At 37.4% G+C, this 13,485-nt stretch overlaps 1 protein-coding gene across 1 annotated transcript in view; it reads right to left on the bottom strand.

The window, feature by feature from the left end:
* LOC124621961 (synembryn-A) overlaps window positions 1-13,485 on the bottom strand; it is a 132,113-nt gene that overhangs the window by 67,283 nt on the left and 51,345 nt on the right. The window contains exon 3 of the mRNA XM_047147489.1: window positions 10,822-10,949. Coding sequence (XP_047003445.1) covers window positions 10,822-10,949 — 128 coding nt within the window. The remainder of the gene's footprint in view (window positions 1-10,821; window positions 10,950-13,485) is intronic.

Genomic DNA, 13,485 nt, shown 5'->3' with positions numbered 1-13,485 from the left:
TGCAAATTTAACTATTTACCATTTGAACTGACACTAATACTGTCAGGATGCCAATTCGTTGGTACTCTGCTTCGTATTGTTTATCTTACAGAATCTGGTGCTAGATGGTGTTGGCGTGCTGATTACAGATGCTCTTTGACTCGAGCTGTGTGTAGGTTGATAGCGATTGACAATTGAGCATCATTTCAGTGAAATATTAGCGTTCGATTATTCCCACTTTTGCATCGTATGTTTACTGACGTCGTGTTTTGCAGTACATGTTTACATTCTGTTATTGCATTCTACGTTCTTGTTTTTGCACACTACTGTTATTTATCATTGTTTCTGTGTGTTTTTCTTCATGTTAAGTGTTTACAGATTGTTTATTTTCTCTGCTTTTTGTGAAAAATGCGACCTACACCAGGCCACAGCAGAGGACTTACCTATGAAGAAATTTGCGAACTTTTAGAATGTACTAGTGATACAGAATGTTTAAGCAAAAGTAGCAACAGTTCAGAAAGTGACAGTTATGTACTTGATGATATTGTGAATGAAAGTGAAGACGAAATGGAAGATGTACAATACACTGAAGTAATTGCGCCTGAAATACTACAGCCATTGCCACGTCCATTTCACGAGCTGCCGCGACCAAAACATATGCTGCCAGCAGGATCTCCTGTGACAGAATATTTCAATCTATTCTTTACTACAACATTGCTGCAGCTTATTGTAACTGAAACAAATTGCTCAGCTAAACAGTTTGTAACTAAACATGCTACATTGTCCAAACCATATAAGAAATGGAAGAATGTGACAAGTACCGAGGTAAGAGGTTTTATTGCTTGCATACTAAATATGGGACTCAATAAAAGGCCCACAATGCTCTCATACTGGAGCACAAAACCGTCACAGGCATTTCCATGGTTTGGTAAAATGTTTTCTGCCCACCGATTTAGGCATCTTATGAAATTCTTTCATCTTGTGGATAGTGAGAAATGTCCAGCACCAGACCATCCTGATTATGACCCATGTATCAGGTACCAGCCATTGGTAAATCATGCTAATAACATATTTAGACATCATTACACACCTCATGAACAACTTAGTATTGATGAGAGTCTAGTTGGTACTAAAGGTCACACTTCCCTATTACAGTATTAGCAACTGATGATCTTCGTGGTTCTCTGGATTTGAGAAAACTTCCAGAGAAGAAAGAGTCAAGATGCTGTGTGTGTACTAGTGGTGAGGGAAGGAGAAGGTCAAGAACTGTTTGCAATAGATGAAATAAGGGGTTACATGGTGAACATTTTCCTGAACACAAATGCTAAGTCATACTGTAGACACGGAAATTCTGTAATGTTCTCTTCAAATAAATAATTATTATCTTTCTAAATAATAACACAAATTTCATATCCCTCATGTCATTTTACTCACAAATGTGTGTATATTCTATGGACTGTAGTTAGCCTTCTTAAATTGAAGCACAGTGTTGGATATATGGAATCAAAGTCAAATTTATAATATATATTAAAAAAAAATTATTTGGACTGTCACAATCAAATTCATTTGAAACATCATGCCATAATATTCTACATACTTTTATAGATAAGTGGTAATTTTTTCATATTTTTAAAGTGAATACTGTATGATATATGGCAATTTAAATAGAATGTGGCATAACAGTATGAATACGCAAGACATTTTTAGCACACACCACTCCAAATCGGCTGACTGCAAAAGGGTTAACAAATACTGCTCAAAACCTTTTCCTTTTGTTAATAATATAATTTATATGTATTATAAAAGTGTGTGTGTGTGTGTGTGTGTGTGTGTGTGTGTGTGTGTGTGTGTGTGTGTGTGTGTGGGCATGTGCGCCACATTTCCTCCTAAACCACTGGACCGATTTCAACCAAACTTGGTACACATATCCCTTACTGTCAGACAACAATCAACAATTGCTGTGGGGGGTAATAACCGACTACCTACCAGAGTTCAGGAGATATGACATCATAAACAATGCGATAAGAGAAAAACTGCATCTTTCACAATGTTTAAATGTATTACTTCTGTGCTACTAACCATAGTCACAATAAATCTCACAGGCAGAATCTGCATGTGTTGCTAAATGTGTGAACACAAGTATATCACAGAATCACTCACAGTTCAGAAGATATGGAGTCATTAACAGTGAGATACATGAAATACTGTCACATCATGCATGATATTTAAATTTATCACTTCTTTGTTAATAACTTTATTCACATCATATTTCACTAACAGTATTCAAATATGTCCCTGAATGACCCTACACAAATATATCATACTGTGAAACATAGTTCAGACAGATATGATGCCATAAACACTGAGATACATGAAAAAAAGGCGTATCAAGCATGAAGTTTTAATATATTTAGTCTTTACTACAAAAACACTTCTATAGTCAAGTCAACTTAAGGAAATCCTTGACACCTGGCAGCAGTTTTCAAAGCTTTAGCTGCAAAAACACAAACGGTTGTATGCGAAAACAACAGCCATCTATAAAGCTATGAAAAGGTGTTGCCATAGAGATGTTTACAAAATTGTGTTGTAGATACACGAAGCAACTGCGCCCAGCATACAGAAACTGTTCAGATCATGTTTCTTAATTTGGATGCTATACATTTGTACATTATGCATATTTCTTTCTATGACTGTTTCATTATTTTTGAGAGGTGTTTTCGCAAATAAATGGAAATGAAATTTTTTCAATACTTCACTACAAACACAGTTTTTTTGTTTTCATTTCTTAAAGAAAATTGGCAAAATGAATATCTGGGCAATGCTAGTTTTTTTAGCTACTAACAAAAGATTTAAAACAAACATGCAATGGATAAACCAATAATTGGTAGCAATATCCTTCCATGATTTGCACGACGGAAATCCTTTGACAACAAATTTGTAATCTATTAAAGGGCGTGTAGGCTTTTTCAACAGCGTACTGACGATATTTGCCAAAATAAAAAAGATAAACACCAAATATCAACTCCATAGAGATGTGATCCGTAGTAGTGTAGATGAATGAGTGCTCATAGCTCTTAAGGTATGCACTTAAGAGCTGATGTTCACCCTTGTCAAATCCCTGAATACTGATCATCCCTTCTGACACACACACACACACACACACACACACACACACACACACACACACACACAGGGTGCCTCTCCCAGGAGTCATCAAACATTTATGTGGCATTTCAGCAGATATTTGCAATTTTGTTTCTGCAATGTACAGCTGGAGTCAGCCCAAACAAATACTGCTCATCCAATCTTTCATGAGATGCCCAGCATTAACAGAAAGCATTCGTTTGTTTCTCATAAGAAATAAAACAATCTTTGAAGTTGAATTTTATGTGGTCATTCGATCAAGTGGTCCCAAATTAAACTAGCTCAATGTTTGTTTTGTCAATATATATTAACAGGGACAGTAAAACATGAAGAATAACTAGTACTTCAGGAACTACCAAGCAGCACCCTGGCCCATGATGAGTGCTATAGCCTTGCAGCAGTGCTGCTCAGTCACTGCTGGAGTACTGGTTATTCTTTGTGTTTTACTGTCCCTGTTACCACACATCGATAAAAAGTATATTGCAATAGACTAGTTTTGGACCACTTATCAAATGTAAAATTCTGCTTTAAAAATAATTCTCTTTCTAACGGAAAACAAATCAGCACTTTCAGTCAACACTGAGAGTTGCATGAAATACATGTTGAGCTGTATTTGCTTGGCTGACTCCAGCTACATATTACTAAAATGAAATTACAATTATCTGCCTTGCACATATAACAGATGAAATTGTTACTCTATATCACAATGATGCCCTTCCACTGTATAAATGCTTCTTAACAAAGAGGTGTGCTGGGCTTTTTCCATACCCTTTGACTCAACTTACAATAAAATAAAGACATAAAAAAAATCTTACGAAAAAATAAAGACATAAAAAATCTTACAAAGCAATTGCAGACATGGACTCAAACCACACCTGACACAAAAGATGACTTATGGACTGTAAGATTCATCCACTGAGTGAAAAGAGGAGCAGAGTTGGCATTAACAGAGTATTTCAGAATTAAGGAAGAAAAATCACAGAACACTTTGCAACGTGGGACTGAATGGAGCAGGGTGCAATACAATCTTGAATTAAATGCCAGTCACAAATAAGAAATGAAATTTTATACAATCAAAATTGGCAGAGAGGACAATCAACATGCCACAGAAAAAGGTTAGTACACAACAAAAACAGAAGAATGGATGAAAAAATGGACAACAAATAGTGAAAAAGGAGAAGAAAATAGTAAGCAAATGGCAGAAAAGAGCAGCCTGAGGTGTGGGCACAGGAGTCATTATCTAATTTTGGTTGCAGCTGCAAAACATTCCCATGCACAAAATCCACTCAAAACTCAGTTGACTCTAAAACTGCATTTTTCATCTGATGCTTACCAGATAGATAAAAAAGCAAATCTGCCCCTACACAACAGAATAACTGTCTGCCCATGTCTATCTCTTCACACGGGATAGCATATATGCCAATTAATATGTTGTAGTAACAAGATATTCATCATGTTAGAAAATTTTCAAACTTTATCCTTGGTTAAACAATGGTGGCCCTCTTCTTGTGTCACTGCAGTTCCTCTCTGCTGCCATTCAAATGTAGAAAATCAATCATGCTAACTTCGTCATCCACTCCCCCCTTCAATCATTTTTGTCTGCAAGACCTTCGATTACGCAGAACCATTAGTAGCACCTATGTTCACAGGCAATAATACTTAAATTCATTTTTAAGAGTCCTCTACCCTACTGAAATACCTAGACTATCTGAAGTATTCACTTTTGCCTATGAACTATATACACTCAAAAAACAGGATTCAGCCACACAACTAAAGAGTGATCATTATATTAAAACCCAAATTTAACCATGGTGACTTCCTACTTCATTTACACCAAATACACTAGCTGTCTACCCTCTTCCAGAGATCAAAAAGCATATCAATGATGGCATTTATAGATGATTTTATTATTTATTGTACAAAAGTTTAATTCATATATTACCAGCACTTATCATTTCACCAATTCTCTTGTACCTATGCCTATTTCACTCCCTCCCAATGAATTGCTTATTGCAATTGATGGTATCTCCCAGTACACAAATAAGTCCATTGTCTGTTTACTACCTAACACTACATTAGACAGGGTTCCAACAACACCACTCATGGATGACATCTTAGATGCAGTTTGTGATTTTGCTTACATAGATCCAAATTTTGAAAGCAGGTATTTTGAGGTTTGGCCATTCACCATTATGCAAATGGAGAGAGAGAGAGAGAGAGAGAGAGAGAGAGAGAGAAACAGAGAGAGAGAGAGAAGTATCTGTAACTAATCACAAATTAACGATATCAATATAATAGAGGGAAACATTCCACGCGGGAAAAATATATTTAAAAACAAAGATGATGTGACTTACCATACGAAAGCGCTGGCAGGTCGATAGAAACACAAACAGACACCTCTTTGTCTTTAAATATGTCCGCTTGTGTCTGTATATGTGTGGATGGATGTGTGTGTGTGTGTGTGTGTGTGTGTGTGTGTGTGTGTGTGTGTGTGCGCGCGCGAGTGTATACCCGTCCTTTTTTCCCCCTAAGGTAAGTCTTTCCGCTCCCGGGATTGGAATGACTCCGACTCCTTACCCTCTCCCTTAAAACCCACTTCCTTTCGTCTTTCCCTCTCCTTCCCTCTTTCCTGATGAGGCAACAGTTTGTTGCGAAAGCTTGAATTTTGTGTATGTGTCTGTTTGTGTTTCCATCGACCTGCCAGCGCTTTCGTATGGTAAGTCACATCATCTTTGTTTTTAAATATAATCACAAATTAATTTGGAAAAGGTCTTATTCACCTAAATGGGTTACATTTTGTATTTGCAACTCATTTTGGATTAGGATTTTTAAATTCTCTTGCAGCTGTATTATAAATGAAGGTAGTCTTGCACAGAATAAAAGAATCTGTTTAATTGCATGAAACTATATTTCTATATAAAATGCTCTGAGCAAATAGTTATTAAGAATAGCTGATTTTCATAGCCTTAAGGATCGAAGCCCTCTGAAGCAGAGAATTAGTAGAATTAAAACACTGTGCTGGGGACTGAGATAAACACTACATGAACAACACATACATCTCATAATTCGAAATTCCTTTTCCTCCAGACACTGCAGTTCTGTGTGTGTGTCATTTTGTTAACTTCCACTTGTGTTGTATTCACTCATTTTATCATCAATTCCCAGAATTTCACCTTGTGTGCAGAAAAACGAAAATTATATTTGAAATTCTTGACCTTTGCATGTGGTATTAAACCAACTCACTTTGTGGGCATCCAAGAAAATCTTAATTAATCATATCGATTCTGAAATATGACTTTAGAATCTATTTTTGTAGTTCTTTGGCAGACATTATGGCTAAACAATCTAACTAAGAATATCAACATTAACTTTAGTGTAGTTTTGGGCTCCACAGTACAGCATCACCTCCACGTGCAAGCCACCAGGAAAAGATGACATCTTCCAGGCACCAACTAAAGTCAGAAACAATGACAATTCTGTGCTGGGAGATTTTAAATGCTGCAGTGTGGTATGGGCTTCCAGGAGACCAATGACCAAAAAATTGCACTCAAGGCTTAGAAGAGTCACACAACTTCCATTTAGTTTACAATAGTAAACTGCTGCCCTCCTCCAATAGTGACAGGTGAAGAAGAGGTTACAACCCCAAAAATAAGTGCTTCCCTTCTGCTATAGTAGCCCAATGTGAGAAGCACGTAGGCATGCCAATCCCTCACGCATAGCACAGAGCCAGCACGTTTATTGTAAGCACTTTTGTCAAGCCATAGCAGATACTGTTCACAAGAAGTTTCAGTTTAAGAAACAGCAACAGGAAAACTGCCACTGACTATCTAAATATAGAGATAGTGAAGTTAAGACTGAAGCTTCAGGAATATAACAACTTCCCTGACATCACCAAGTGAATTTCAAGAAGATTCAACATATCCTTATAACAATGTAACATAAGTTACTGCAGACTTACAAGTCAACTGCAGCTTAATGGTACAACCAATGACAAGATGACTCGAAATTGCATATTTCGAAGTCTGGGAAACAAAAACCAAAATGCCCATAAACACATTCATCATGACTGAGCGAAGATTAAGTACAACACATCACCTGGTGCTGAAGACTTGAAGATAAAACAAACTCAGAACTTTGAACCAACAACAGTGGCTCCTGGACACAAGACCAACTGTGTCACCAATTTGCAGATCTTTAAGACAGGAAGGAGGGCCTGAATTATTGCCTCATTGAAAACACGGAAGGAACAATACCCAAAAGTTTTTGACCCCTGTCACAGATCTGATACATGTTTAAGGTCCTAGAATGACTGAAATACAACTAATATAAAACATGTTTGAACCGAAATTAATCCAACACTAAGAGGATTCTGACCACAGACATCATGGGTAGAACCTAAATCTCACACTATACAAGGGAGATGTACATGCATGGATGAAATATTACTACAGTGGCCTTCACTCATCAGACAGCTGCATATGACATTATCAATCATATGAAGCTACTGATAAAGCTCTAAGATCTAAAGAGGTACCACCACCACCTTGATATCCTTGTTGTCATATTGTGAAGGAAATTCCACCTCAGCCTCTCATCGTCATCATATGGCAAAAGGCTATGTCCTGACACTGCAATCATTTTCCCCTATTTTGTGCTGTCCTCTTCATTTCTTGACTATTCTTACATTCTGGTACTTACAACAGATCTCTGATTATTTTCTTTCTCCTCTTAGATTTCTTTCCAAAAGCTTTCCTTCTTATATATCGGTTAAAAACTTATTGTGTCTCAATAAATATCCCCACAGTTCTGTTTCCCTTTTGTTTTCAGGTTTCTCTGCGACTCAAGAACATCTTCATTAGTTTTTCTTTCTGGCTAAATGATCCCCGATAGCTTTCTCTAATGCCACATTTCTATCACTTCTAATTATTTCCAGTGGGTCTTCATCAGTGTTCAGCTTTCCCAGCCACATAAGAGCACACTCAAGGTGAAGATCTTGATAATTCTTTTTCTTTTCTATAAAAATGACTTGTTCACCAGTAGTTGTCTCTCTTCACTGACCGTATGTTTACCTGTAGCAATAATTTTTCTGCTGTTGTTTCATCATTTGTTGTCTTCTGTAATTAAGTTTCATCCATCAGCAATTCAAACACGCTGACAATACAACAATGGCAGTTCATGGCTTTAGCTCCATAGTCATAGGAAGGAACTGACAGAGACTCTGGATAAACCCAGTCTGTATTATGAGGATAACCTTCTAAAGCCAAATGCCAGCATGACACAGTTCTGCACTTTCTATATTAACACAAATAGATGGGGCAAAAAATTTATTTGTCATGGTGATAAAAATGACTGTGGCATTGTACACATCCCAAATACCAAGACTTGACTGGATTGCACTCTGACAATCAAGCAGCTCTGAAACAACATCAAAGCTAAGGCTTGTGCCAAGAAACAATATCATTACATTCCTAATGGGCAGGACACAGGGTGCTGATCCATGACTGTTCTGAATGTCTGCTGTGGTACTGTGTGTATCTGCTGCTGAGTATGCCACTCCAGCATGCAGCACCAGTCTTACCCACATGTCGGCATTGCATCCACTCATATATTTTGTTTAGTATTACTTTTAAGAAAGCATCTGAACGTGAGTAGTCACATTTTTTTCTTAATCATTTGTTTTTCCTAATTCTATCCATGCACTCAGTGTGTTCTCTTTCATGTTCTTCTGATCATTTATTTCCTATTCCCTTTCCCACTGTATTTGTGTAAGTGTATGTTTTTTATGTTTCTGAACAGTTGTCGATTGCTTATGTAATCTCTTGCAATTCCCACTTCATAATATTTTATTCTATTTCTGAGATCCATTTTGTTTAATTCTGGCTAGTGTTTGCTACCTTGAAGATTCGTCCAGTGAACCTGTCCTTGTGCATCCTGTGGACATGCCCACACAGTTTCATCCTCCTTCTTCTAAAGCTGTCTGTTGTTATTTCTATCTATTTGTAGATCTCTCTCTCAACAGCCTCTTTATTCAAATTCCTTCACAAAAAACTGGTCAGAATATTTTATTTAGAATTTTCCTTTCCTGATTTTCAATCTCTATTATTTCTGTTTGAGCACGACTCTCACGAATTTTTGCAGCACGGGCTACTTCTGGTGGAACTATTGTGTTGCAATGCCTTAAGTTCTGCATTGGCAAATATATTTTTTATTGCACTGACTGCACGTGAGCTTACATGCTTTTTGTAGTTTTGAAATTCTTTCTTGATTGGCAGTTGTGTTCAAATCTGGTGGTTGGATGATCTCTCCTAGATATTTATAGTGGCTAACTTGTGATTCTTGCCTGTACTGGATTATAATGGGGAGATAATAGCAGGCTTCCTTTCCATACACTGAGTTTTCTTGTAGATTTGCAGACCAGTTTTCTGAGAGATTTCGTGAATCTTCTCCATAACAAGTTTGGCTTCTCTTCTATTGTTTGTTAGAACAGTGAGATCATCTGACACGTGGTGATGGAAAGAGGGAGGGTTAATATGGAAGCCAAACCCCATCATCCAATGCTTGGAATACATTCACCTAGAAAGTGCTTAAGGTTCAGAAAAAGTTTCCGCAAAGAACTCATGTGTTAGTGGGTGCCCACCAGAAACAGTGGAGAGATGGTGGACAGAAGTAGAAATTGTTTCAAAAGAAGGGCCTGCTGTTGGTTGTGTGGTATCCTACCTGTGAGAGACACTGAACAGCATGTGGGTCAAAGTGCTGTGCTGCAAGACCAATAGGCACAACCGAGATCTTCTCCTGGTGGAATCGGACATTCTCTGCAATTATGATGAAGTGCAACACTTGGTCTGCCTGATGGACGCAACCTGCACTCAAGAGGCTCTTTTCACAGTTAATTGCAAGTTCAAGCCAGCCATAAATTATTGGAAATAATTTGTTTGGACAGAAATAAAGAATACAACAAAAGTCACTTATTTATTTGTTCAAAACTGTAATTGCAAGCTGAGCACATTTCCCCATGAAAATGGTTTGTACAATTACTAAGACATGCAGGTTGAGAGATTCAATAGTAGTTGTGAGTGATGTTTATTTGCATTCTTCATGTTGTCATAAACCACTGGGCAGAAATCACAACTAAAAATTTTGAAATTCATAGCCTTCATAAACGACATTTTGAACTGACTTTCAGAAACTATGTAAGTTCATAAACTTTTCACTGTGGCACTAGCACGTCAATGTTACTTACCTTATTTTGTTACTTTTGTGCTTTTTATTGTTATCCCTGAAATTTGGTATGATCATCAGGAAAATATGTCCCGCATGAACATGAAGAATATTCTTAACAGTTTGCTCAACAAATCCTAGAATTTTATCTTGATCACAACACATATAGTGAAAGGCTAAAATCATGCAGCTTATGCCCTCTTGGTATGTTTACTGTGGCCACAAAGTCAACAGATATGCACCACATATTATTTTGTCCCTGCAGTCCTGGCTATCTTATGAGTGACAAACATACTGTAAATTTTGTGACACATATGTATTACCAGTCTTTTACAGTACACAAAAAACTCAAGTAAGAGTCTGTGCAAAATCTGTAACTTTTATGAATAATTTAAAAAATGCAAGGAGCGCAAACAGAACTGATATGGAAACTGTTTCTCATCCTCAAATAGTTATGGAGATAAAATGAAAACAACAAACCATCACGGTCAGCTGACTTCTGGCTTGCTTTTGACAAAGCTTCTTCTTGTGGCACAAGTCCTGCTAATTTCAATAAAGTCTCCACTCGCTTCTCTGTCACATGATCACATAATCCCACTTTATCACGGCTGAAAAAGTGTACATAAAAAGAGGTTAGTAATTCTAGGATAAGGGAAGAATGAGTTCTCTTTCTTAATAGCTAAAAAGAAAGATTAATTCTTTTACATTGAACAGGGACAACTCTCAGCACTGCTGATACACACACATAAAAAGAAACATAGTACCCTTGACTTTCTGAACTGCTGGGTCTTGCTTTGGGACAGGAGAAGAGAGGGAAAATCAGGTTATGAAGGTTGGATAGGGAAAGGGTAATGGAGAATTCACTTTCTGTGAAGTGGAAAGTATGAGTCTCTCGGCTGAAAGTAAGTAATGGCCAGACCATGAGACTTATTGCAAAGTCAATAAATTTCTGCATGTTATTTACCCTTTTACGCAAATTAACTGAAAAACTAAATACGTTGCTAATATCAATTATAAAGAGAATTAGCCATAACCACAGATTTAAGTGTCAATACCATAAATCATCAGATTATGAGCGAGTATGAATTATTCCCACCATATGTATTTATTCATTTGCCATTGTGACCACCCAAAACTGCAATTCTCTTATACCATTAATAAAGTGAAAATGTGAAATAGTATGATTTGTGATAATGTTAAAACCATTTATGTCAAAAAATATTTCACTGGTCAAATTCCAGATAGTTGCAAGTAATACTGAATGAGAATTATTTGAACATGTGCATACACTACACAATGTGCTGCACTTTGATGACAGGAAAGAAAAAAAATCATAAAAGAGAAAATAAGTATATTTACTTAAATGCATGGAACCACAGAAACTGTTATCAGGTAGTAGCTTATCAGTCCAGTCAAGGTCACATCCAACTGCAGCAGTTAAATAGTGTTTGTATAAGCACAAGCATACACAAAGAATTCATCCACAGATTGAGAGGGTATTTGACATTATTTCAGTGATTACAATGTCAAGAAAAATTTATCATTACTTTTCAGTATGGGCAGTATCAGTATCATGCTGCAGCCCCTCTGGCCTCTGGACTGATTAGGTTGGTATGTGTCACAAAGCCACTGTATCTGCTCCTGAGGCAAGGTGGCCCATAACTACTATTGTAACTGGTCCATGATATCAAGGATAATGGTAATGTGTGTGAGTTGATGTCTGAGCTGGACATGCACATGTTCTACAGGGTGGAATGTGGTAAACTGCTTTATTAGAATTCACATTGTGGCGGCACTGTTGCTCGAATAGAGGGGAGATTGGGTATGATTTATAGTGACCGACGGGAGGTTTGTATTCAATTGTTATTCAGTTGCAATAATGCAGTGGACATGTGAGGAGTGCTCATTTTGTGTTGAAGTGTATTTCTCGAATCCTCATTCAATCATTGCAGAGCAGCGCGCTTTTCATGCGGACATGCTTCTGGACGACAATCAGTTTTAAATTGAGTAAATGCATCTGTATGAAGAGGACATGAGAGAAGTGTTACAACACCGCAAAATGTTGAACGAGTTTGAGCAGCAGTACTGCAATCTCCAAAATGCTTAGTTCGGAAACACACACTTGCTCTTGGCATTTCAAGATGTTCTATCCACCAGATTCTTCATAATAAACACAATTTCGACCCATATAAAATGAGCATGGTCTAGCAATTATCAGTAAAGGATTATGTAACACAAATAACATCTTGCAAAGACATGCTTGCAACCATACCACGTGACACAAATGTGCTCTTTCCTGATGAGGCACATTTTCACCTCAATGGGTGTGTAAACAAACAGAATATGAGGTACTGGAGCGACACAAATCCGACTTTTTCCAGGAAAATCATCAAGCTATAACTGTGAATTTGGATCATTACTTAACTACGCAGCAAGAGTTTTTCCAGACAGCTTTTGAGGCAGTGCAATAACAGGATAACTGGTTTCAACAAGACGGTGCCACTGCAAACACAGCGGGCATTAACAAGAATTTTTTGAGGCAAACATTTCCTGGGGTATCTCAACTGGCTCGCATGATCACCAGGATCACCAGATGTAGCCCCATGCGATTTTTTTTCTTTGGGGTAACCTGAAGTCAAAGGTGTATTGCAACCATCCCAACATTCTGGAAGACCTACAGAACTATACTGAGGCTGAAATTGCAAGACATGCTTGAAAGAGTGCATGAGAATGTCAGTAAACAACTGTGGCAATGTGTAGATTGTGAAGGAAGACATTTGCCAGATATACTGTTTAAACCATGCAGTTAGAAACTTCCAATACTGTTCAATATGAGAAAAATAAAAATGTAAGTTACTAAGTGTTCATTATTTTTTTTTATTTCATTCCCAAATCAGCAATTTACTGTGCTCCACCCTGCATCAGGAAGAGATCAGAGGATCTTACTGGATACGGGACTATATCAACATCATAGACATGTGCCATGTGTGGTTGAGCATAGTCTGTTGAAAAATGTCACTATGATAATGTCGCGTAAGGAGTAACACATGACAACTCAGGATGTCAGTGATGTACCATTGTGCCTTCAGAGTTCCCTCAATTGCTACCAGCCGTGGCCTGAAGTCATACATGATGGTTTCCCAC

This window comes from Schistocerca americana, chromosome 7, assembly GCF_021461395.2.
Source record: "Schistocerca americana isolate TAMUIC-IGC-003095 chromosome 7, iqSchAmer2.1, whole genome shotgun sequence".
NCBI lineage: Eukaryota > Metazoa > Arthropoda > Insecta > Orthoptera > Acrididae > Schistocerca > Schistocerca americana.
The sequence above is the reverse complement of the archived record's forward strand: the minus strand, read 5'-3'. Positions and strand labels throughout refer to the sequence as shown.